The following is a 27,510-nucleotide window of genomic DNA, read 5'->3' as shown; positions in this document are numbered from 1 at the left end:
TAATCTCAGACTCTAGAGCTTGTGATCCCTCCTGCCTCCGCCCCCTGAATATCTAGGACTGCAGGTACACACCACTATGCCCAGATAATTTTATTTTTTTCTGAGACAGAGTCTCGCTCTGTCACCCAGGCTGGAGTGCAATGGAGCAATCTTGGCTCACTGCAATCTCCATCTCCCAGGTTCAAGCATTTCTCTCATCTCTGCCTCCTGAGTAGCTGGGACTACTGGCAGTGCCACCACCCCCAGCTCATTTTTGTATTTTTAGTAGAGACGGAGTTTCACCATGTTGGCCAGGCTTGTCTCGAACTTCTGACCTCAAGTGATCTGCCCACCTTGGCCTCCCAAAGTGCTGGTAATACAGGTGTGAGCCACTGTGCCCAGCCCTCAGCTAATTTTATTATTATTATCTTATTTATTTATTTTCTTACAGATGGGGCCTTCTTATGTTGCCCAGGATGATCTTGAACTCCTAGTCTCTAGTAATCATCCCACCTCAGCCTTCCAAAGTGCTGGAATTTCGAGCATGAACCACCACCACACCTGCCTGAAACACTTTTTAAATATATTTAAAGTACCCTAAGTGTACAGTGTTTATAAAGTCTACAGTAGTGTACAGTAATGTCTTAGGCCTTCACATTCACTTACTCACTCACTGACTCATCCAGAGCAGCTTCCAGCCCTGCGAGCTCTATTTACGGTAAGCCTTGTACAGGTATATCATTTTCTATCTTTTTCTTTTCTTTGTTTTTGAGACAGAGTCCCGCTCTCATCCAGGCTGGACTGCAGTGGTGCGATCTTGGTTCATTGCAACCTCTGGCTCCTGAGTAGCTGGGACTACAGCTGTGTGCCACTCATGCCCAGTTAATTTTTGTATTTTTAGTAGAGACAGGGTTTTGCCATGTTGGCCAGGTTGGTCTTGAACTCCTAGCCTCAAGTGTTTCTCCTGCCTCAGCCACCCAAAGTGCTAGGATTACATTGCATCTGACCTTTTTCTATCTTTCATACTGTATTTTTACTGTACCTTTTCTATGTTTAGATATGTTTCTATACACAAATACTATTATTGTGTTACAACTGCCTTCAGTATGTAGCACAGTAACATGCTATATGGTTTTGTAGCCTAGAAGCAACAGGCTACAATATATAGCCTAGGCGAGTAATAACCTATACCATCTAGGTTATGTAAGTACAATCTGTAATGTTCACACAGTAACAAAATCACCTAATGAGATCATATACTTGTTTTTAAGTGACGCATAATTGTATATATATGCATACATGTGTATATATACACACATACACATATATGTGAAATATATATATCTCAGAACAAACTCATACCAGTGAAGCCAAGACAACCTGGTCATCAGCAAAGATACTTTATAATGGCTTAACTGCACAAGTATGATATCTAAAACAGCAATAGCTTTTAATTTTTCCTTTAAAAAATGTTATTTATATAAATGTATACGTTTTTGTTTTATTTTATCTGTATCACTCTGCAGCCCAGGTTGGAGTGTAGTGGTGTGATCTTGGGTCACTGCAACCTTCACCTCCCAGGGTCAAGCAATTCTCATGCCTCAGCCTCCTGAGTAATTGGGACTACAGGTACGTACCACCACGCCCAGCTAATTTTTGTATTTTTTGTGGAGATGAGCTTTTGCCATGTTGGCCAGGCTGGTCTTGAACTCCTGGTCTCATGATCTACCTGACTCAGCCTCCCAAAGTGTCGGGATTACAGGCAAGAGCCACTTTGCCCAGCCAATATATACATTTAAAAAGAGAGACTGCTTCACTCGCACACACAGCCTATTGCATTTTCAGGTGTTCTAACAGCCCATAATTTAGCAGCAATTAATATGCCAAAAATAGGTAAGAGTCCACTGAATACTGGTTCAATGTAATTAAGGGATTTATAATGGGAGACTTAAATAACTATTTGGCACCTTCAAAGATATATTTTACAGAAAAAGACACTGATGTAGAAAGTCTAAACTTTAGGTGGCTTGTTAACAGTTGATAGCTGTTAAGAGGCTCTCCTTCACTGGGAATCAAGGTGAAATGCTCACAGCACTTAGCTGTGGTTTTGGCATACCTTCTTCACCTTGTTCTATTTCTGTCATTATCCAGAGGAACACTTATGACCCTAATGCCTATGAGACATCTCAACAGAAAAGTATATGCTTCAAACATAGTACTTGAGGTTTAAAGCATGAATTTATTGCTCCCCACATCCTTGATAAATAATGTCCATGGAAAATCTTGTCTATCTAGAGTTAGAGATACTACATTTTAATGTCACTCTAAAGCTATATGTTAAAGAATCCAATAAAAAGCCACACCATCTTGGAATCCATATTAAAACGCAGCTTCACTTAGACTATTTGACAAGTTTAAGTTCCTAAGACATTCTTAATATCTAGGAAATTACTCAGTTGCTGCAAAAAGTTTTACTGAAAACCAAAACAAAAACAAAAAAAAAAAAAGAAAAGAAAAAACCATCAACCCATCATATCTCTAGAATCTAATTCCACTAGATGGAGTAATTTCACCTTTTTAATTCAGTTCCATTTAGAGTTTAACTCCATGAACTATATCCTAATGGAAATCTAACACATCCAGGAATGGTCTTTTAGTTAGTTCTAGGGTATGAAATGCATCTATTCCAGTTTTTATTCAAAATGTTTACAATTTACATCAGAACTTTGGCAGTTCAATAAGGATGTATACAGAGAAGACTGTGGTATAATTTTCTCTCAAAGAGCTAGAAAAGGAACAGTAGAGGATTAGGACACTAGGAATATTCACAGAACTAACAAGAAGGTTGGAAAGAGTGGAGAGTGAGAGAGTGGGATTTGCTACCACGATGACTAGTAACAGTAGTATACAACCTTGGGCAAACCATTTAAAGTATATGAGCCCCACAGTTCTCATTTTAAAAAATGAGGTTTAGACTACATTAATCTCAAAGTTTTCTTCCACCTCTTTAAGTAAGCAGCTTAATTAATGTGTCTTCCTATTGAATGGAAAACAACTACTATCATTTATGGCAAACATGCTATGTGCCAGGAACTGTTCTGAGTGCTTTATATATACTAATTTTTTAAATTCTTCACAATTCTGTGATGTTAAGGACTATTACTATATTCATTTCATAGATGAGGAAAACAAGGCACAAAAGAGTTAAACAACTTTCCCAGCAGGTCAGAAATTAAAGCCAAGGATTAAATCAAGGGAATTTTGGCTTAGAATATTCTTTAATACTCTATTAAAATCCAAATGTGTAATGATTTTCTATCTATACATTATACATGGCGGAATGTAAGATCTGATTAATACATTGATAACTTTCTGTTCATTTTCATAGATGTGTACATTCTTAACAAAGATGAAACTATTCTCACTGACTGATTCCTATAAAAGAATGTAGGGGCGCAGAATCATGGGTTTAGTTCTATTATTTGAAACAAAAGACAACTGAAGGCCAATCCACATAAAATGACTCACTCAAGGTCACAAAAGTGGATTAAGTAGCAGAACTAAAATAAAGACCTCAATCTTGCCTAGTTCAGTGGCTCACCTCTGTAAATCCCAGCACTCTAGGAGGCCGAAGTAGGTGGATCACTTTAGGTCAGGAGTTTGAGACCAGACTGGCCAACATGGTGAAACCTAAAAATCTACTCCACTCTACTAAAAATACAAAAAATTAGCTAGGTGTGGTGATTCATGCTTTTAATCACAGCTACTTGGGAGGCTGGGGCAGGAGAATTGCTTGAACCCAGAAGATGGAGGTTGCAATGAGCCAAGATTCCACCACTGCACTCCAGTGTGGGTGACAGACTCCATTTCAAAAAAAAAAAAAGACCTCAATTTCTAATCTCCTAATCCAGGGTTTTTCTTAACCATGCTCCCTCACCAGAATAAGAAACATAATCTAGCCCAAACCTACAAAAAGCAAACAACAACAAAACCCCAAAAACGCTTGCTTTTTAGAGATTATACAGCTCTTTAAACGCAGTATTTACTTGAAGAAGTATGTGCTCTACATACTTCAAGAAATTTTTCTGTGAACCCAGCAGCACAGCACAGTGGTTAAGAGCAGGAAATGTGGCAGAGTACAGTGGTTTGTGCCTGTAATCCCAGCACTTGGGAAGGCCAAGGTGGGCGGATCACCTCAGATCAGGAGTTCAAGACCAGCCTGACCAAAATAGAGAAACCCCATCTCTACTAAAAATACAAAAAATTAACTGGGTGTGGTGGCACATGCCTGTGATCCCAGCTACTTGGGAGGCTGAGGTAGGAGAATCACTTGGACCTGGGAGGCCGATGTTGTGGTGAGCCGAGATCGTGCCATTGCACTCCAGTCTGGGCAACAAGAGGGAAACTCCGTCTCAAAAGAAAAAATAAGCTGAAAATCTGAGTTTTGGCTGTCCAGGTTCAAATCCAAGCTCTACTATATACTTGATGTGTGATATTATATAAATTATTAAATCTTCCTGACTCTCAGTTACTCTATTGGTAAAAACAGGGATAAAATATGTACCTTGTAAGATTGTTGTGAGAATTAAATAATATAGGCAAATTGCTAGAATGAAGCTTGACATATAATACGTGGTATATAATTACTTGCTATTGATATTATTAAGCAATCAAAATCTCTTCCAGTTTTAATTTTATTTAAAAGTTATCTATGGGCCAGGTGTGGCTCATGCTGTGATCCCAACACTTTGGGAGGCCAAGGTGGGCAAATCACCTGAGCTCAGGAGTTCAAGACAACCCTGGGCAACACGGTAAAACCCCATCTCTAGTAAAATACAAAAAATTAGCCGGGCATGGTAGTGGACGCCTGTAGTCCCAGCTACTCAGGAGGCTGAGGGGGAAGAATCGCTTGAGCCCAGGAGGCAGAGGTTGCAGTAAGCTGAGATCGTGCCACTGTACTCCAGCTTGGGCTACAGAGTGAGACTCTGTCTCAAAAAATAAAATAAAATAAAATAAAATAAAATAAAATAAAATAAAATAAAATAAAATAAAATAAAATAAAAGTCATCTATGGATAAGTAATTGTTTTGAGGCTTGGTGTGGCAGCTCACACCTATAATCCCAGTGCTTTGGGAGGAGGCTGAGGCAGAAGAAAGACTTGGGCCCAGGAGTTCGAGGCTGTAGTGAGTTCTGATCATGCCACTGCACTTCAGCCTGGGAGACAGAATAAGACTCTGTCCCCAAAACAATTTAAAAATAAATTAAAAAAAAAAAAACTGTTTTGGAATCCCCTCATACTTGAAGAAAAAAATTCCTCTCGTACAAAGGCTTATCTTTTCTAGATTTAACCCATAAAGGCTTAGATTTTCTAGATTTAACCCTTTTACCTTTTTTCATACAATCTATTTTTAATCCTTTATTCTTTTTTGAAAAGATAGTATTTCTTTTGTATTTGTATCCAGTTCATTTAAAAATATCCTATATTTGTGAATTGGCAAAATAAAATATCAGTTGTTTAATTCTGCCCTTCTTTTCTTGAGACAGGGTCTTGCTCTGTTGCCTAGGATGGAGTGCTGTGGTGCCATAACAGTTCACTGCAGCCTCGACCCTCAGGGTTCAAGCGATCTTGCCTCAGCCTCTTGAGTAGCTGGGACTCCAGATGCACACCATCACACCTGGTTAGTTTTAAAATTTTTTTGTAGAAACAAGTTCTCACTTTATTGCCGAGGTTGGTCTCAAACTCCTAGCCTCAAACAATCCTTCTGCCTTGGCCTCTCAAAGTGCCAGGATTATAGGCATTAGCCACCATACCTGGCCCTAACTGCGTTTAAGAACTTCAAAAAATCTAAAAGAAATTCTATTTTTAAGAATTCTCAAGATTCAGTTTTACCTGTAGATACTGAGAAAGCTGGAATAGTTCCTGAGAGTACATACTTGGAGTGTTAGCAGCAACCTAGAAACAAATGACAAAGTATCAACAGAAAACACTTCATAAAAAACATTAAGACAAACTAATTCCTTGAAATGTCTACTTACTTACATATACAAAATAACTATTTAAAAAATTAACCAGTTTCCCTGGTTTTTAAAATATTTCTGCCTGATGTCCAGAATTTGTAAATGGTATTACACTATGCTGATCAGCTTGAAATTTATAAGCAGGGTGGTGGAACAAGAGCTACACATGAAAATATTTGATAAACCAAATCACAAATTTATAGTGCAAAGGCAATATAGCCTTTTACTTTTTTTTCCTTTTCTGATGGAAATACAGCCTTTTCTTAAACTAGAAATAAAACCTCCTAAATCAATAGATCCACATATTTTCCCTTTAAAATGCATCATTAAATAGTTCTTTGATATTTTAACAAAGCCTCATTCATTTAGAAGTAGCCATCTTCAAAATTACTTGTATGTGGTGTAGGAAGGGCAAGGACATGAAATGTAACAATTTGTCCAATAGCCTGAAGTAATGTTTCTTTAAATCCATAGGTAGGTTTTAAGAAAAAAGATGGGAAGTAATGGTGTTTAAACACTATCCATCATAGTCAAACTATTTAGAACTCAAGAGTATTATGAAGAATATCTATATTCAAGGCTATGGAATATAGAACCACAGCATTATTCAAAAACAAAAAAAGAAGGGCTGGATGCAGTGGCTCACATCTATAATCCCAGCACTTTGGGAGGCCGAGGTAGCGGGGGATCACCTCAGGTCGGGAGTTTGAGACCAGCCTGACCAACATGAAAAAACCCCGCCTCTACTAAAAATACAAAATTAGTCTGGCGTGGTGGCACATGCATGTAATCCCAGCTACTTGGGAAGCTGAGGCAAGAGAATCACTTGAACCTGGGAGATGGAGACTGCAGTAAACTGAGATTGTGCCATTGTACTCCAGCCTGGGAAGCAAGAGTAAAACTCCATCTCAAAAAAAAAAAAAGGAGGAGGAGGAAGAGGAATAAGGAGGAGGAGGAGGAAGGAAGAAGGAAAGAAGGAAGGAAGAAGAAATAAGGAAGAAGTAGGAGGAGGGGGGAAGAAGAAAGGAAGAAGTAGGAGGAGGAGGGAGGAAGAAAAAAGGAAGAAGTATAAGGAGGGAGGAAGAAGGAAGGATGAAGAAGGAAGAAGGAAAGAGGAAGAGGAAAGAGAAGAGGAGGAGGAAAAGAGGGAAAAGAAGCAGGAAGAAGAAGAGAAGAAGGAGGAGGAGAAAAGAACAAGACAGGAAAAAGAGGAGGAAAAAAGAAAGAGGAGGAGGAGAAGGGGGAGAGGAGAAGGAGGAGGAGGAGAAGAAGGAAGGAGTACTGGGTTGCTGTAATATTTACCCTTATGTGTTAGCTTATTAATGATGTTATAGCATCAGTCCTTATTAAGCTCTGTAGGTATACTTTGATTAGTATGCTAACTAGAAGGCAGAGAGTTGGCATTATTTTTTAAAGTTAGTTCTAAATCAGCAGGATCATTATTTACTTCTGGATAATACTTCAATATTGCAGAAGTTATGATTAACCACTTGTACTTCTGAAAAAGGAATCTAACAGAGAACTTTAGTTTCAAGCAGGCTTTCATTATTCATTCGAATGGAAGAAAAACGTAAAATAGTATTTTTTCCACTAATTTAGTTACTGCACTAAGAAAACTCCACTCCCACATTAATGTCAAAAGACGTATTTTGGAGGGCTAATTAGCAATGATATCTATAATTGAATACACCATTATTTCTGAACAAAAGAAAAATGTTTTCTAGCAAACAATTATTGCAAAGTTTCTGATCAGATCGGGTAAAAAGTAACCTTCAAAGACAATAAAAGAACAATTTTTCTAAGCCTGTGTTTCTGTACTACTTCTCTGTATTGATAAATGTTGAGTGAACTCTTTAAGTAGAAAGCTTTAACAAATTTCTAGACGAACTGTATCTCAGAATAAAAAGTTACAGTGAATACTCCTTATCCTTGGCTAGATACAAAACAGGTATTCCTAGTTTACATAGTGAACAATTTAATTGAGATAACAAAGGTTTCTTCCTGAAGAAACATCTATCCTAGATTCTCCAGATATCGAAGATCAGATTATAATAACTATATAGCTATATGCATTCTACATATTTTGTTATACAAGAGAAATAAATTTCTAGGTAAAGGATACTAAAAACAAACATTTTCAAAGCAACATAGCTGAGTCAGTTTGGAAAAAATAATCATTAGCAACTTACTTTGTCAACAGGACTTGGTAATGGTGCATGGATGACACTGAAAAGTAAAATTTAGAAGTTTTATCTAATATCCGGACAATAGAGGAAACAGAGTATGAGAGTACCAGAATATCTTACACCACAAAGTTTATACATTTGCCTTCATATAATTAAAAGAATGTGAACTATTTTTCAATCCTTCATAAATGTATACAATTCTTAGAAAACAAAAATAAATATATAAACTTATCTTTTAGACATCAATATATTTCTAAAAACAAATTCCAAATCCAAAATGTACTAAATGCTCTTTGAAGACGCACTACTTTTTGAGGGCTGTGATGAATTACCTGATTATAAGAATTTCTATACAGAAAAGGAGTACTCTATCCATTTTTGGATAGGTGCAGTGGCTCATGCCTGTAATACCAGCACTTAGGGAGGCTGAGGCGGGAGGATCACCTGCACCTGAGGTCAGCTGTTTGCGACGAGCCTGACCAACACAATGAAACTCTGTTTCTACTAAAAATACAAAAACATTAGGTGGGTGTGGTGGCACAGGCCTTTAGTCCCAGTTCCTTCGGAGGCTGAAGCATGAGAATCACTTGAACCTGGGAGGTGGAGGTTGCAGTGAGCCAAGATCATGCCACTGCACTCTAGCCTAGGCAATCAAGTGAGAGACTCTGTCTCAAAAAAAAAAAAAATCCATTTTCAATTTTGAAATATGTAAACTACATTATTTTAAAATTAAACATTCCTATATAGAAAGTCTTAAAAAGCAAAGTTCTGGAAAGCAAGGTTAGAAACTTGTACCAGTGAAGAACAACTTGAATCAAAACACTACTACTCCTCGTCTCCACCGAGCCACCTCAGAAACTAACTGAAAACTTAGATGTATGTATGAAACTGAACTCAGTATAACACTTTAAAACATTAAATAGATATCTTTAATTGGTACTAGTTGTCTTGTTGGCCTGATTAACTACTGCCGACAAAAAGGTAGTATAACAGCTCAGAAACTATACTGGGTCCAAATTCCAGCTCTACTCACCAGCTGAAAGGCAAATTGCTAATCAATATAGGTCTCAGCTTCCTCATGCATAAAATGGGAGGTAATCATACAACAAATTCCATGGAGTTATTGGGAGTATTAAATGTGTTGATATGAATAAAGAGCTTAAAATAGTGCTTTGGACATGGGACTTGATCACTACTATTACTCTCATGAGAATATAGCAGGTAAGGAAGCCAGAGTCCCTGTTTTACAAGGCCCTGTAAGATACCATTATGTGTGTTGGGGGTGAGTACAGGGTACTCAAAGCAAGGCTACTACACATGACCTCATTAGCAGCTAACCACTCCGCATTCTAGAGGCCACTCTTGCAATGGCTAGCTTGAAGGCTGACTGGGTAAAGTTCTTAAATTGAATGGATTAATCATGTGTAAGCTGCTGAAAAACTGGTCAGATGTGTGTTAAAAATAGGAATAATTTTGATTCCACCCTAATAACTGCAAACACTGTAAGAACTGGTCTAATTCAAATAGTCACAAATACACTAAAATGCTGAATAAAATGGAATATTAAATACCAACACCCACCTCCCTTCTGAGCACCCATGATACAGACTTCATTAAGTCTATATACACTTTACTGTTCTTTTTGATTATACATCTGTGTTCTCAGAAACTATGACCTATTCACCTCCATATCCCCAAAGCCCATCCCAAGGTCCTAACAAAGTTGGTGGCTAGTAAAGATTTTTTAATTACATACAACTTTAGTTTTCCTTCTCTACTCCAGAAAATTGAAATAGGCATTTTAAACAAGAATTTATTTTTTACTATAATAATTATTGATTATGGAAAATGTGTGAAGTAAATCATGAGGAAATAAAAATTACTCAATGCCAACACTCAGAAATAACCATTGTAGAGTTACAATGATATATTCTTTTCTCTGCAGATACACAAATACAGTGAAATGAACTTAAGAATGTCTAAATGTGGGAGGTTAGGAGTTCGACACCAGCCTGGCAAACATGGTGAAACCTATTTCTACTAGAAATACAAAAATTAGCCAGGTGTGGTGGCGGGCACCTGTAATCCCAGCTACTCGGAAGGCTGAGGCAGCAGAATTGCTTGAACCTGGGAGGCAGAGGTTGCAGTGAGCCAAGATTCCACCACTGCACTCCAGCCTGGGCAACACAGCAAGACTCCATCTCCAAAAAAAAAAAATCTAAATAGAAACAAATGGTATAACAGAGATTTTTTTTTTTTTTTTTGGTAAAAATTCACCTTTCTTAGTGACCCAAGTATAAAATCTTCTGTTCTCCTAACAATCTAATTAATAAACGAAGGGCTAAAAATCCAGCAACACATTCCATAAGTGATATACATTTGTATTTTATAAAAAGCACCCTGGGGCCGGGCGCGGTGGCTCACGCCTGTAATCCCAGCACTTTGGGAGGCCGAGGCGGGTGGATCACAACGTCAAGAGATCGAGACCATCCTGGTCAACATGGTGAAACTCCGTCTCTACTAAAACTACAAAAAGTTAGCTGGGCATGGTGGTGCGTGCCTGTAAATCCAGCTATGTGGGAGGCTGAGGCAGGAGAATTGCCTGAACCCAGGAGGCGGAGGTGGCAGTGAGCCGAGATCACGCCATTGCACTCCAGCCTGGGTAAGGAGCAAAACTCCGTCTACAAAAAAAAAAAAAAAAAAAAAAAGCACCCTGGATATAGGTATATTTTGGTATGAAAAAAGTTCATGTGCATATAAAAGCCGTAACAAAGAAATGTGAAAAATGAAAATAGTTATTTAGTGTTACAGTAGTGGGATTATATGCAATTTCTCTGTTTCTTTTTATAAAATTTTTTATTTTGGAGACAGTCTCACTCTGTCACCCAGGCTGGAGTGAAGTGGTCTGATTTCAGCTCACTGCAGTCTCTGACTCCCAGGTTCAAGATGTTCTTGTGCCTCAGCCTCCAGAGTAGGTGGGACTACAGGCTTTCACCATCATGTCTGGCTAATTTTTTGTATTTTTAGTAGAGATGGGTTTTAGCCCTGTTGCCCAGGCTGGTCTCAAACTCCTGAACTCAGGCAATCTGTCTGCCTCGGAGTCCCAAAGTGCTGGGATTACAGGCACAAGCCACCTGTGCCAGGCTTCTCTGTTTCTAATCAATAGAAAATTATTAGGCCAGGCACAGCGGCTCACGCCTGTAATCTAAGCACTTTGGGAGGCTGAGGAGGATCACCTGAGGTAAGGAGTTCAAGACCAGCTTGGCCAACATGGAAAAACCCCATCTCTACTAAAAATACAAAATTAGTAGAGCGTGGTGGCTCATGCCTGTAATCCCAGCTACTTGGGAGGCTTAGGTAGGAGAATCACTTGAACCTGGGAGGCAGAGGTTGCAGTGAGCGGAGATCGTGCCATTGCACTCCAGCCTGGGTAATGAAAGTAAAACTCTGTCTCAAAAAAAAAAAAAAATTAGCTGGGCGTGGTGGTGCCTCCCTGTAATCCCAAATACTTGGGAGATTGAGCTAGAAGAATCACTAAAACCTGGGAGGTGGAGGCTAAAATCATGCCACTGCACTCCAGCCTGGGTGACGAAAGCAAGACTGTCGAAAAGAAAAGAAAAGAGTTATTTGCTGCCCGCCTCCCCCTGCCTTTCTGTCTGTCTGTCTTTCTTTTTTTGAGATGGAGTCTTGCTCTGTTGCCAGGCTGAAGGCCAGTGGTGCAATCTCAGCTCACTGCAACCTCTGCCTTCTGGGTTCAAGCGATTCTCTGGCCTCAGCCCCCTGAGGAGCTGGGATTACAGGCACACACCACCACACTCAGCTAATTTTTGTACTTTTAGTAGAGATGGGGTTTCACTATGTTGGCCAGGATGGTCTTGCTCTCCTGGCCTGGTGATCCACCCACCTCGGTCTCCCAAAGTGATGGGATCACTGGTGTGAGCCACTGTGTCTGTTTCTAATCATTAAAAAATTATTGGCCAGGCACAGTGACTCAGGCCTGTAATCCTAGCACTTTGGGATGCTAAGGTGGGCTGACTGCCTGAGCTCAGGAGTTTGAGACTAGCATGGGCAACATGGTGAAACCCCATATCTACTAAAAGTACAAAAATTAGCCGGGCATGGTGGTGTGCACCTATAGTTCCAGCTGCTCGGGAGGCTGAGGCACGAGAATTGCTTGAACCCGGGTGGTGGGAGTTGCAGTGAGCCGAGATTGCAGCACTGCACTCCAACCTGGGCAACAGAACTAGACTGTCTTCAAAAAGAAAAACAATTTGTGTAATGTAATAAAAATCAAGGAAGAGTGCTGACCATGGTGGTTCATGCCTGTAATCCCAGCACTTTGGGAGGCCAAGATGGGTGGATCACCTGAGGTCAGGAGTTTGAGACCAGTCTGACCAACATGGAGAAACCCCATCTCTACTAGAAGTACAAAATTAGCCAGGTGTTTCAGCATGTGCCTATAATCCCAACTACTCAGGAGGCTGAGGCAGGAGAATCACTTGAACCTGGGAGGCAGAGGTTATGGTGAGCTGAGATAGTGCCACTGCAGTCTGGCCTGGGCAACAAGAGTGAAACTTTGTCTAAAAAGAAAAAGAAAAGCTCTCTTTTCCTGCTACCCAAGATGCCGAAAGGAAAGAAGGCCAAGGGGAAGAAGGTGGCTCCGGCCCCTGCTGCCGTGAAGAAGCAGGAGGCTAAGAAAGTAGTGAATCCCCTGTTTGAGAAAACACCTAAGAATTTTGGCATTGGACAGGACACCCAGCCCAAAAGAGACCTCACCTGCTTTGTGAAATGGCCCCGCTATATCAGGTTGCAGCAGCAGAGAGCCATCCTCTATAAGCGGCTGAAAGTGCCTCCTGCAATTAACCAGTTCACCCAGGCCCTGGACCACCAAACAACTATTCAGCTGCTTAAGCTGGCCCACAAGTATAGACCAGAGACAAGGCAAGAGAAGAAGCAGAGGCTGTTGGCCCGGGCTGAGAAGAAAGCGGCTGGCAAAGGGGACATCCCCATTAAGAGACCAGCTGTCCTTCAAGCAGGAGTTAACACCGTCACCACCTTGTTGGAGAACAAGAAAGCTCAGCTGGTGGTGACTGCACACAACGTGGATCCCATTGACCTGGCTGTCTTCTTGCCGGCCCTGTGTTGTAAAATGGGAGTCCCTTACTGCATTATCAAGGGGAAGGCAAGACTGGGACGTCTAGTCCACAGGAAGACCTGCACCACTGTCGCCTTCACACAGGTTAACTCAGAAGACAAAGGTGCTTCGGCTAAGCTGGTGGAAGCTATCTGCACCAATTACAATGACAGATATAATGAGATCTGCCGTCACTGGGGAGGCAATGTCCTGGGTCCCAAGTCCGTGGCTCACATCGTCAAGCTCAAAAAGGCAAAGGCTAAAGAACTTGCCACGAAACTGAGTTAAATATACACTGTTGAGTTTTCTGTACATAAAAGTAATTAAAACAATACAAATTTTCCTTCAAAAAAAAAAAAAGAAAGAAAAAGATATTAATTTGTTGAGTACCACCTTCTAAAGTTCTTAAAAGCACTAAATGCTATATACATAATGGACCTTAAACTCTAGGCTTTCTGGCACACCCAAAAGCGTCTTAATTGCTTTTAAAAATTAGTTTACAGTGATAAACAGCTGATGTTTATCGTATGCTTATTATATGTCAACTTCTTTAAGTACTAAATCTTGTTTAATTCTTATAAAATTACTATTCAATAGGTACTATCATTTCCATATTTCAAATAAGAAAAATGTGGCCTGATCAAGTAACAGAACAAGTGGAGTCAGGCTTTAAACTGGACTACCCACTTGCAAAGGCCATTCTGATCTTCTTCTATCACTGGATAATTGCTTGTTCAAAATTCATTTTCTCCAGAAAGTTAAGATTATGTACAACTAAATTAGCAGCAAAAACTTAAGTGATACTAATATTTAACCATACAAGAAAAGCCAAACAATGAGAAGGAAATGGGCAAAGATGAAAAGAATTAGATAAACAAGAAGGATAGAGACATAATACATTGCAACCAACTTTGAAAAAATTCACAAGTTCTACTAGATGGAACCTGAGGAACACAGATGATTCCTTATGTAACTGTTCAAAGTTTTCAACTTCATGGAAGAAAAATCTCATTATCAAATACAAACATCAAAGTCTTTAAGAGGCAATATATCATTAGTTGATTAAGTTACTCACTTATAAAACCTGAACTCTTGATCTTAAAAGCTAAGTTATATTAATTGTCCTAAGGTTTAATTTTAATAATTAAGCTGTAGTTGAAAATAGAAAATAGATTAACGTTTTAAATTTAAAATATTACTTCATATGTCAAGTACCGAAAAAAAGGAAAAAGAAAAATGAATTAAAATGTTTTAAAATCTCTGCCATTTTGCTTCAGATACCCTTAAAAGTAAACAAACAAACGAAAGTAAGGGGCTTCTAGCAAGCATAAAATAAATGATTCTAATGAAGGCACAGACTAACACAGTAATGGGAGGACCTCTCTCTGCTTAATCTTTCCTTCTCGATTTCCTATTCAATGCTCTACTTTCCCTTCAATTTATTACTTCTCTTAACCTCCTACCCTCTGATCATTGCCTCTGTTTTTAAAAGACAGGAAAATATTATGTTGGGCATAAAAATAAGCTTCTACCATATTCAAGTCTTTCCCCACAAATAAAAAATGTTGAAGTTTAAAGATTGCTCAACTCCCTTCAACCCTTCATATTAATAATCTCTAAAAAGCCCAAGATCAAAATGTACTTATGTATGCTTTTAAAATTTAGATTTTATGGTTAATTTTTCCCTTTCAAGTATCTGCCTCTAAATGATTTTTACACTGCTTCATACAAAAAATAAACACGACATTGGAAAAAATCTTCAACAAACTCCCACCAAAATAAGCTGCTAACTATATTTATATCCTCAAGGTCTTATAAGATTGTGAGATTGTGACACTGGCATTAATACCAGAAGTGATCACAGTTTAAGAACTCCTATAGTAAACGAAAATAAAAGAAATGAAGCTATCACTAACTTATAGACTTGAAACATTGTAAAAAACAATTTGTCAAAATATAAATTAAATTTGGAAACAAAATAATCTTTTGCCTCTGATACATTATTATTTACTAGAATTGCAACTAAAACAATTTAAACTTGAGGGTATTATATTCCAAAAAGTACTAATGAATTTTCTAACATTACTTAAATAATCCTGAAGCATGTATTAGCAGTATGCCGTCATCTAGAATATTATTAGCCAAGGAATTAATCCAAAAACTTCACAGTACTAAATTATACTCACTCTGAGCGGAGCCGGGCTTCCATACCATCCGGTAGAAAAAGTTTTATTGTGGAAACGATACACCCATGGGTAACTGGTTGAAACAAACAAATAACATGGATATAATAATTGTTTAAAAATATAAAACTTCATACCTCTAATTTTCCAGGATTCAAATAATTATTTATTTCACTAATACATTATTAGTGAAATATTATATTTTCCAGAATTCAAAGAATTATTTATTTCACTAAGCTCTGATTAAAGACTAATACAGACCGATGAAAATACACTACATAATGATTAGAGGAGTGGTGGTTATAAGACTGTAGTATATATGTGTTAAAAGTCACTGAACTGTACAAGTAAAATTGGTATTATAAGTAAATTATACTTGGACAAAACTGAATTTTAATAATAGAGCTAATGATGGCCAGGCATGGTGGTTCACACTTGTAATTCCAGTACTTTAGGAGGTTGAGGTGGGTGGATCACCTGAGGTCAGGAGTTCGAGACCAGCCTGGCCAACAAAACTAAAACCCCTCTACTAAAAATAAAAAACTTAGGCCGGGCATGGTTGCTCATGCCTGTAATCCCAACATTTTGGTATGCCAAGTCAGGCAGATCACCTGGGGTCAGGAGTTGGAGACCACCCTTGACAACATGGCAGAACCTCTCTACTTAAAATGCAAAAATTAGGCAAGGCATGGTGGCTCACACCTCTAATTCTAGCACTTGGGAAGGCTGAGGTGGGCAGATCATCTGAGTTCAGGAGTTTGAAACCAGCCTGACCAACATGGTGAAACCCTGTCTCTATTAAAAATACAAAAATTAGCTGGGCATGGTGGTGGGTGCCTGTAATCCCAGCTACTCGAAAGGCTAAGGTGGGAGAATCACTTAAGCCGGGGAGGCGGAGGTTGCTGTGAGACAAGATCATGTCACTGTACTCCAGCCTACTCCAGCCTGGGCAACAGAGCGAGATTCTGTCCCAGAAAAAAAAAAAAAATTAGCTGGGTGTGGTGGTGGGTGCCTGTAATTCCAGCTACTCAGGAGGCTGAGGCAGGCAGAATTGCTTGAACCTGGGACATAGAAGTTGCAGTAAGCTGAGATCATGCCAGTGTACTCCAGCCTGGATGACAGAGCAAGATTCCGTACCAAGAGAAAAAAAAAAGAACAGGGCTAATGCATTTGGGGGTAACTTACTAACTGGTCATGCTCATGAATCATCAAGATATTATAAACATGAAGTAATACAATTGTCATCTCAAAATGCACGTTAAAATTAAGGAATTTAACACCATGTATTCAATACTGATTTTCATTACTAATTGATTATATAAAAAGTGCTAACACAGATCAAGCACCATCAATTTGGCAGGGCACAGTGGCTCACACCTGTAATCCCTGTGCTTTGGGAGACTGAGGTGGGAGGATCACTTGAATGCAGCTTGGGCAACATAGGAAGACCCTGTGTCTACAAAAAAAAAATTAAAAATTAGCTGGGTGGGGGTGGTGCACACCTGTACCCAGCTACTTGGGGGCTGAGGTTGGGGGATGGCTTGAGCCCAGGAGTTCAAGGTTGCAATGACTCATGATCATGCTACAGCACTCCAGCCTGGGCAAGACCCTGTCTCAAAAAGAAAAACAAACAACGATAAAAAACAGAACCATCTACTGGCAATCTTCTAAACTCTGCCTAGCACAATAACCACGGCCTCCTTCATTCTTGTCTGACCTCATTCTCTATCCTGTTACCACAGATATCCTAAGCCAAGCTACCTGCAATCTCCAAGCACTTTACCTTTCACAGCCCCATGCTTTTTACACAGGCTGTCCCTTCTGTAAGCAATGTTTTTAATCCTCTTGCCTGCATGACCATGTGCTACTTAGTCTCCAGGCTCAGATTTTCTAATTCCTTCACCAAAGCTCAATCTGAGTAAGATGAATATTTATCAATTACAGAAACTGTTGTCTCACCAATTAGATTAAACTCTTTGAGGGCAGTAAGGATTATCTGCTTCTCAATTTAAAAACCTGTATACTCAGCAGAGTCATCTGGTACAGAAAGCATTTTACTGAAGACGTTGAGGAACATGCCTGCTTAGTATTTTGTAGCTCCCATTATTCCTGTGCAAAGACGTTTCTTACTTTAAGACATTAGGATTCATCTCTATTTGTAGGAATCACCTAACTTTCTCCTTTCCCAGGCAAAAGACAGAAGAGACAGATTTATCTCTCTTATGGTAAATAAATTTCTAGGAGATGGCTCCCCGAGAGATTCACTATGAATAGCCTATAATAAATACAGGAGCACAACACAACATGAAGATCCAGCAATACCTACACTTTAATTTGGTAATGAAGTTGTTTTTTAAAAAGAAATATAGGTAGAACAAGTTATAGAATAAAACTATTGCCAGAGGTGACAACCTGTGATATACTAAATCAGTAATTCTGTAGTATATATTGCTAATATATACTACATCAGTAATTCTGTTTTCAGACACATTACACTGAAGTTCAGCAAATGAGCTGATGCACAAATCTAAGAGATAATAATAGGGCTACTACTGACTGGGCAGTACAGAGTTGCTGCACAGTTGAAGGCAGTTTAAAAAACAAAAACAACCTGTCTGACAAAGCTGACTAGGTTGACAACCTAGTCCAGTCAACCATGCCTTTGAAGTGATTCTCATGACAACTAGATATACACATGCATATAGACATGTTATCTTTTTGACTTGCAACAGGCAAGTAATTAAAGCAACCTGATGAAAATGTTTTGTTCTAACACTCATATTAATCAACTATATGTAGCAGCATTTCCCAAAATGCTAGCAAGTGTTACAGAAAAGGATCTGAGGGTCTGATGAGTTTGGGAAATCTTTAATTTTAAAGAGATTTAAAGAGTTGTTTGTTTTTTAAACCATGGGCTTTCTAGGAGCCTAAAGTGTTTTTGTCTTTCATGAAGCTCTGAAAGCAAGATGCATTTTCCAAACTTATAAGCCTCCCGCTTCCACCTTTATAGAAACATATAGGAACTAATATTATAAAAAAAAATACTTTGGAAAATTCTGCTCTAAAGCATTCTATGAAATACTTTTAAGACATATTTTGCAAAAAAAAATCATCCAGGAAGATTATTTATTACCATATTCCAAGATTCGAAGACAAAATTGATTGTAAAACACACAATTTAAACAGCTTCTCAGGGATGACAGGGAACCCTGGGAACACTGCCCCATTAAATACATACATGTATTACAAGCCACATGCAAATTTCAGAAATGTTAAAACATGAAAATCAGGTGTGTCTGAATCAAGGAAGCAAGGTAGAAGAACAATTCACAATTACCTGTTCTAAATATTAGACAATTAAAAATCAGAGTTAAGACTACACAAGCTGACTGCCACTTGTCTGTTTTATTTTTCCTCTATAATCTATATTCCTCTATAATCTTTTTGTTTGTTTGTTTTTGTTTTTGAGATCGAGTCTCACTCTGTCACGCAGGTTGAAGCACAGTAGTGGTGCAATATCGGTTCACTGCAACTTCCACCTCCTGAGTAGCTGGGACTTCAGGGGCTTGCCACGACGCTGGACTAATTTTTTGTATTTCTGTAGAGATGGGGTTTCACTATGTTGGCCAAGTTGGTCTTGAACTCCTGACCTCAAGTGATCTGCCTGCCTTAGCCTCCCAAAGTGCTGCAATTACAGACATGAGCCACATGAGCCTATATTCCTCTATAATTCACACAAACACCACTTAAAGGATCCAGGTTCATGCTGGTAAGTTTAAACCCTGTTTGAAGCTCTGGATTGGGAGGCTGAAAGTTTTAAGGTATGGCATAGTTTGGTTCTATCTCCATTCTTACAATGAGTAGGAAGGAAAATACTACTGTACACTTAAGAGTAGTTTGAAAGATCTCTTGAAATGATTTGCAGCAACAGGAAGAACAACAAATAAAACCATGAAAACCCAAGAAATATCATAACCAAAGCCTAAAGGAGAGGTGTTAACATTTCTACACTTGGAGATTATTTGCTTTAATTGCTTTTTGGTTGCCATCTAAGGTACAAGTTGAGTGTCCCTCATCCAAAAATCCAAAATCTGAAATGTGCCAAAATTTGAAATTTTATGAGCATCAACAAGTAGAAAATTCCACACCAGATATGTTACAGGTGGTAGTCAAAACTTTGTTTCATGCACAAAATTATTTCAAAATGTATACAATTACCTTCAGGCTATGTGTATAACATTAATGAAATTGTTTAGACATGGGTCACCCAGCCCCCATTAGGTATATACAATTATTCTAAAATCAAAAAAAAGTCCGAAACATTTCTTGCCCAAGCATTTCAGATAAGGGACACCACTGCAAGACAGTTGCAAGAACTTTCAATCCCTAATTTTTTGCTTCATAAAGCTTTTAATTCTTATGGGCTTTTTTTAAGTCAGAAAAGAGGCAGGAAAGTTAGCTGAATATATAAGTATTCTTAATTCTAATCTTTTAAAAATTGATATTCTATATCATTCTGTCTTCATTTGTGAGCTGTAGTTCAGTTATCAAAAAGCTTTCCCTCTTCAAATATTTGTTTACCTCAGGTATAATTATAACAGGAAAAGCAGGATACTTTATTTTTTTCTTTATTTACCTGTTTTCAGAATGACAAACTGGTTTCCTAAATTCTTCCAAATGGAATCAAATCTTTTTTAAAAAAACTTTTATTTTTAATATGATTATAAGCACGTAGATTTGAATATTTCATATATTTCAATCCACTGCTGTCATTATTATTATTTGATGTTCAAGTTGTTCATCTTTGACCCGTGGGGACTCATTCACATTAACTCCTAGAGTTCTTTTGACAGAATGCCAGCCTGAGTTAGCTTCATTGCTTTTAGGCATGACAAAATCTTCTAGGCCCAGTTTTTACATTTATTGCCGTAGACTCAGAGTCAGCTATTTCTCCAGGGGGTCTACCTACTTATTTGGTGAGAGAAATCCTTTCTCTGGTTATGGAGATTAATTGACTACTTTACTTCTCTAGCATACTATGCAGTAATATTGCTCACTGCCTTATTTTTTGTCTCTCCCATGAGAAATAGTGGTATTCTGCTTCTATCTGTTTGTTCAAAAAAACCTAAGACCCTGCTGGGTACAAAGCAGTATGCTGAGAATTCTGGGGAAAACCAAGATGATTATGACGAGGTCCCTATTTTTGAAGAGATTTCAATGTAGGGAGAACAAACCAAAAATACCTAACATAACAACAAAGGGCAAAAAAAAAAAAAGCCACAAATGCTACAAGAGGTACAAAACACTACTATGGGAACTTGGAATAGGCAAGGGCAGAAGAAGACTTTATGAAAAAAGTTTCAAATTTTTTTTAAAAAAAGAATAGGATTCTAAAGTTGGAAATGGAAGGGCAAGCAGAGAGAATGGTATGAACAAAAAAACAGAAAAAGAAAAGGAAGCGAGAGAATGCATAAGTAAGGAGGACAACTGGAGCAAACAGAATGTAAAGAACCTACATTGCAAGGTCCTTTGGGTGTCGGGCCCCCATGCTAATAACACTACATATGTTAACTACTTATGATAAACCACATAAATAGTCATTACTATGCCCTATTTTACAGATGAGGCAACTAAGGTCAAAGAAGTTAAAATAACTTGCTTGATAGCCTGTATCTGGTAAGTGGCAGAGCAAGGATTCAAAGGAATATTTTCTGTATACTATCTTACCTCTAAATAATCCAGTTTAACATTTATTAAGATGAGTAGTGGGAAATAAAATCGAAAGGTTAAACTGAGACTACATTTTTGAGACCCTCAATGTATAAGCATTACGGTTTCTAAAAGCAGAAAATGAAATAAAGTTGTAATAGAAGAATATTCTGGCCAGGCATGGTGGTTCATGCTGGTAATCCCAGCACTTCGGGAGGCCAAGGCAGGATGATCACTTGGAAGGAGTTTGAGATCAGCCTGGCCAACATGGTGAAACCCCAACTCTACTAAAAATACAAAAATTAGCTGGGCATAGTGACGCATGCCTGCAATCCCAGCTACTTGGGAGGCTGAGGCAGAAGAATGACTTCAACCTGGGAAGCAGAGGTTGTAGTGAGCCAAGATCGCCCCACTACACTCTAGCCTGAGAGACAGAGCAAGATTCTGTCAAAAAAAAAAAAAAAAAGAATATTCTGGAGGCAGTGAGTTGGCAGAGTATGATGGCCAGTATGATGTATTTTACTGGAGTAGACAAAATTACGGCAGAGTAGCAACAAGAAAAAAACAGGAAATAACAAGAAAAGGAGGTAAATGGTCTATATATAAGACTATTAGAGGTAAGGAAGACAGAGGATTCAGAAAATACACCAAGATTCTGAGCTAGAGGGTTTGGGAAAATGATGGAGCAATAAAAGAAGTTGGGAAGTCAGCAAAATAATTTGAAGGAGAATTAAGCTTTGTACAGAGTATTTATAAGGCAACAGCAGAACATTCAAGAGGGACTAACCAGAAGTAGCTGAAAATACAGGTATAGAATTAGTAGGAATGGATTAACAGCAGATAAAGCTAGAAGGGAAACTTGGGATTTAGGGACCAGGGAAGGCATACAAAACAGTTGCTGCTAGGAGCATAACTGAGCAGGGTTCTTAAAACTGAATCACAGGCCCCATACCTAACTAGCCATGTTCCTTCTTAGGACTAAAGGGTAGAACCCAAGCAGTTTTATTTAAAGCTCTGCAGGTAATTCCAATGCATAGCCTGGGTTGAGAATCCATTTTTAAAATGAACAAAAGAAGACTGCCATGCCATCAGAAAGATCCCCTTAGTTAACCCCATGAATTTGGCACAGTCTGTGCTGAATCAACTTTGTGATTTTCCCTAGCAGCTGGAAAAGCGAAGTTGGTAAGAGTACCTTTAAAATGGCCAATGATGAGTTCCAAAGGACAGATAAAGGAGCCTAGGGCTAAAGCTACTGAGAAAGAGGGACAAATTTAATGCAAACAAAGACTATGCACATGGTTAGCAAGAGCTTAGTAATAATAATAGTATCTGGTCTTGAACTAAGCACCTTATATATAAGCTTTTGATGTTGACACTGAACATTGTGACACATTGTAAACATTCAACATTGTACCATAATCCTTTGAAGTAGTTAGTAGGATCATGATTCCCATTTTATAGAATGAAAAAATTAAACAGAGGTTAAGGAGGGTAGTAGGTAACAAACAAGATGGTTGCTGATTCCCAATTCTCATGTTGAACCTCTGGAAATTAGGAGGAAGTCTGTAAATATCTTGAGATAAGGTGGTAGAAACACTTTGGTAAAATGATGGATGGTCCAGGCGTGGTGGCTCATGCTTGTAATCCTAGCACTTTGGGAGGCTGAGGTGGGTGGATCACCTGCAGTCAGGAGTTCAAGACCAGCCTGGCCAACATGGTGAAACCTTGTCTCTCCTAAAAATACAAAAATTAGCCAGGTGTAGTGGTGTGCACCTGTAATCCCAGCTACTCAGAAGGCTGAGGCAGGAGAATCACTTGAACCCGCGAGTTGGAGGTTGCAGTGAGCAGAGATCGAACCATTGCACTCCTAGCTTAGGCAACGAACAAAACTCTGATGCAAAACAAAAAAAATGATGGATGAAGATTCATGGGTCATTTTAAAATTTACTCAACCAGTATGTTCCAGGTGGAGATTCTACAATGAAGACAGACACACTTCCTACTCTTTCACAGCTTACAGTTTAGTGAGGGAAATAAACACATAAAAGGGATGAATGCAGGGTACAACAGGGGCATGGAGTGGGCACCTCGTCCAGCCCTGAGGATCAAGAAAGGTTTCTAGGCATAGGAAACAGCATGTGCAAAGGCCTGAAGGCCAGGTCTATTATGGGGAGTAAAAGTAATTCAGTGCAGTTGGAGCACAAAGCCAAAGGAAGATATACCATTGACTTGTTCTTACTAGGCCCTTTGTTCACAAAGGCTTAACTAAGGAAAAGATATTGGTGATGAAGACCTGAAGTTATAGGCTGACTGAAGTTACATATGTTCATAGAACTAACTGGCCCCAAGCTTTGCAACAGAGGATTACTGTAATGATGTGTGACCCAGAAAACTCATTGTTTGAGCAGTTTGTGGATCCAGAAAAAGAGGAGTGGCCGGTGGTTAGGTTGCTAAACTTGGCTTTCTCACTTCCTTCCTTCCTTTTTTAAAAAAAATCTATTAGAATGTCCGCTCTTTGTTTACAATAATATTTTATGAATATAGAGCAGCTTATGTGTATATGCCGACCATTGAGTTTTCTCTTTGAAGCCATATACAAGGAAAGTCAAACATCAAAATCAGATTTCTGGTGGGGTCCAATGGCTCAAAGACTTTAATCTCACCACTTTGGGAGGCTGAGGCAGGAGGATCGCTTGAGGCCAGGAGTTCAAGACCAGCCTGGGTAACACAGTGAGGCCCCACCTTTGTAAGTTAAAAAAAATTTTAAAAACAGATTGTTTTAAGTTGTTAAGAATATAAGTGACACTAATATGAACTATGTTCAGTGGCATTAGGCTCATGTTACCTTTTTAACAAAATCCTGATACACACACAAACACAGTATCTTACATATTATTTTTTTTCTGAAATTTCTTGCATATATACAAATTAGTTTATATAAATACATAAACTAATAAAAAATCCTACATACTGGGTGATTTTTAAATTATAGTTCTAGTAACCTCTCCCTTTTAATTTGGCTCCCTTTTCTCCTCTATTCCTTCCTCCTTCCCACCCACATTCCTGGATGACTCACATTAAAGACCTCGATATAATATATTTCTAATATATATATATTTACAGGGATTGGTAAGACTATTTTAAATAATGAAATTATTTAAAACAATTGATTCTATTTTTACTCAACAATATATCTTATAGAAATCCCTGCAATTCACATAATTCTAATTTATTCTTTTTAATACCTATAAAATGGGGAGCTTAAAATTATGCTTCCACTGTTTTTAGTACGATACACACTGATGCCAAAAAACATCCTTTCATAAATCCTCACAAACTATTTATCATTCACATGTATACAAATGTACTTTATTATAAATATATTCAAAAGCACTATATAGGCCGGGCACGGTGGCTCATGCCTGTAATCCCAGCACTTTGGGAGGCCAAGGTGGGTGGATCACCAGAGGTCAGGAGTTTGAGACCAGCCTGACCAATATGGTGAAATCTCATCTCTACTAATAATACAAAAATTAGCCGAGCATGGTGGTGAGCACCTATAGTCCCAGCTACTAGGGTGGCTGAGACAGGAGAATTGCTTGAAACCAGGAGGTGGACGTTGCCATGAGCCAAGATCGTGTCACTGTACTCCAGCCTGGGAGACAAAGCAAGACTCCATCTCAAAAAAAAAAAGCATATAAATCCTTACATAATTTGCTTGAGATAAGGTTTAAAATTTATCTTTGTTTATATATGCATATTTTCACAGCTGTCTAGTATTTTGTTATTTTTATTCTATTTTACTTAACATTTTTATTTTACTTAGTTTTCTTTTCATCCTGTTTATTTAGAGTTTTTACTAGGGGTAACTCCTAAATTTGAACAAATGCCTTTTCAACATCTCTGGTTATTTGGTGACACAACTATGGTTTCCTACTTTACATGGTCTTCCTATTTTAGTTTGTGAATTATGTTGACAGATTGCCTGATGATATTGAATCATCTTGGCATTTCTGGAATAAACCCTACTTTGCTGTTTATTCTAGTTTTATTTCTGAATTTAATTTACTAATATTGTTGTTGGTTTTTTGAGACAATGGCACAATCAGGGTTCACTGCAGCCTCAACTTCCTAGGTTCAAGTGAAGTGATCCTCCCACCTCAGCCACTGGAGTAGATGAGACAAGTGCATGCCACCATGCCCACAGCTGATTTAAAAAAATTTGTGGGGGCAGGTTGGGAGTAGAGACAGGGTGTCCCTATGTTGCCCAGGCTGGTTTGAACTCCTGGGCTCAAGGGGTCCTTCCACTTCAGCCTCCCAAAGTGCTGGAATTACAGGTGTGAGCCACTATGTCTGACCTAATAGCTTTTTTTTTTTTTTTAAGACAAGGTCTGGTTCTGTTGCTCAGGATAGAATGCAGTGGTATGGTCATGGCTCACTACAACCTCTGCCTCCCAGGCTCAAGCCATCTTCCAACCCCAGTCTCCCGAGTAGCTCGGACTACAGGCGTGTGCCACCATACCCAGCTGGTTCCTGCATTTTTGGTAGAGATGGGGTTTCCCCATGTTGCCCAGGCTGGATTCAACCTACTGGGCTCAAGCAATCTGTCCACCTCTAATTCCCAAAGTGTTAGGATTATAAGCATAAGCCACTGTGTCAGGTGCTGGCCTAGTAACTTAATTGAAATTTTTCATTTACTGTTATAAATAAAATTAATTATAGTTTTCTTTTTTGTATCTATATCTTTATCAGATTTTCACATTAATGATATAATAGGTTCTTTAAGGGATTCTGAGAGCTTTCCAGCTTTATGTTTGGAATTACTTAAATAACATAGGGTTTATCTGTTATTTAAAATAAGATCAAATTCATCTGTAAATCCCTCTGTTTCTGGTTTCTTTTCAATGGTAAATATTTAATAACTATTTATTCTCTTTTTTAAAAAAAATCGATTATTCAAATTTTTCTACTTCTTGGGATAATTGTGCTAGGAAAACATCAATTTACTCTATTTTTTTCTTTTCTCTTTGCCATAGGTAGCTATATAAGATTCTCTTAGAATTCTTTTAGTATATCCTATATTTGTGTTTTATTTCTTCTTTCTCATTTCTCATCTTGTATATTTTTGCCAGTATTTTCAACTTAATGCATCATGATTTATTAATTACCTTGTTCACAGTTTGTTTTCTTTTTATTAATAAAAGAGCCAGCATCTGGGCTTGTTTATCCCTTGCAAAATTTTTTGTTACTGTTTCATTAATTTCTGCTTTTTATTTTTCCTCTTCAGCTTCTCTTATTCTTTTTCTAATTTCTTCTGATTAGTGTCAGATTTCTTAATTGTCTTTCTTCTTTAACACAAATGTAATTTAAGATTATTTTTATCTACTTACTGCATGTTGGCATAAAAGTCTCCTCTCTTTATAATATAGTATAAAATTTCCCTTTTGACATTTCTTCTTTGATCCAACAGTTTTCTAATAGTGTTGCATAATTTCAGGAGAATTCTCCAAGTAATACAAAGGCATATCAAAGCACTGTTTAGCATAGAACAAAAATCTGTATTTTTTTTCTGATATATCCTTAAACAGATAGTACTCAACTGGTCATACAGCTGTATCCCAAGAGCCCATGCTTAACAGAAATCAACTTTTTTAAGCCAGTAAGTATCAAAAGAAACAACATTTTAAATGATGAAAGTCTTTTTAAATCCAATCTCCTTAATGTTGGCATAAAAGATAGGTAAAATTTCACAGAAGACTGTAAAAATCTAATGTTACTAAAATAAGATTATACTAAGAACCTTGAATCTCAGGGTCATTTTATTAGGTTTCTATATATAGCATTTTCTAAAAAGTATTCCTCACAGATAGATGAGAAAGAAGAGTGGAAAGGAGTTTGGAAAGAGTTGCATTCAATAATGGCCACCTCCTTGGAAATCTTCATATATGTTAACATATGAAAGGCTCTAAGAAGTCTTACTTATCTTAACTAAGTATTCTTTAAATGTATTTTTCATTACCTCATCCTTTTTATCAATCAACACTTAATAATTCTCTTTGGGAAACGCAAGCCAAAAAACAAACATTCCTTGGAGATAAAGATAATGTAATCAAACTCTCTTCTTCTCCTCTGTGGGTTAATGAGCTCAGTTTACTGTTTGCTAAATGACTTGGAGGTGTGATATGGCAACAACAGATATAGGAGTGTGTATTGTAGCTTTTCCCAGTATAGTCCTATATAAGTTGAATTCTCTTAGTAAGGAGTGTCAATATTTTACACTAAAATACAAACTTTTCAGCTG

At 38.1% G+C, this 27,510-nt stretch overlaps 1 protein-coding gene and 1 pseudogene across 50 annotated transcripts in view; one reads left to right on the top strand and one right to left on the bottom strand.

Moving 5' to 3' along the window:
• Positions 1 to 27,510, bottom strand: part of SLMAP (sarcolemma associated protein) — a 166,195-nt gene that overhangs the window by 69,651 nt on the left and 69,034 nt on the right. For all 49 annotated transcript variants that reach the window (XM_078351243.1, XM_008981872.5, XM_078351260.1 and 46 more), the window contains exons 4-6: positions 15,504 to 15,576; positions 8,187 to 8,223; positions 5,870 to 5,932 (exon numbers count right to left, since the gene is read on the bottom strand). In XM_078351243.1, the coding sequence (XP_078207369.1) occupies positions 5,870 to 5,932; positions 8,187 to 8,223; positions 15,504 to 15,576 (173 nt within the window). The remainder of the gene's footprint in view (positions 1 to 5,869; positions 5,933 to 8,186; positions 8,224 to 15,503; positions 15,577 to 27,510) is intronic.
• Positions 12,802 to 15,497, top strand: LOC118147943 (large ribosomal subunit protein eL8 pseudogene; annotated as a pseudogene). The gene has a single exon (XR_013527397.1). The product of XR_013527397.1 is annotated as a large ribosomal subunit protein eL8 pseudogene (transcript).

This window comes from Callithrix jacchus, chromosome 15 (genome assembly GCF_049354715.1).
Source record: "Callithrix jacchus isolate 240 chromosome 15, calJac240_pri, whole genome shotgun sequence".
In the NCBI taxonomy this organism is placed as follows: domain Eukaryota; kingdom Metazoa; phylum Chordata; class Mammalia; order Primates; family Cebidae; genus Callithrix; species Callithrix jacchus.
This window is presented reverse-complemented; position numbering and strand designations above follow the sequence as displayed.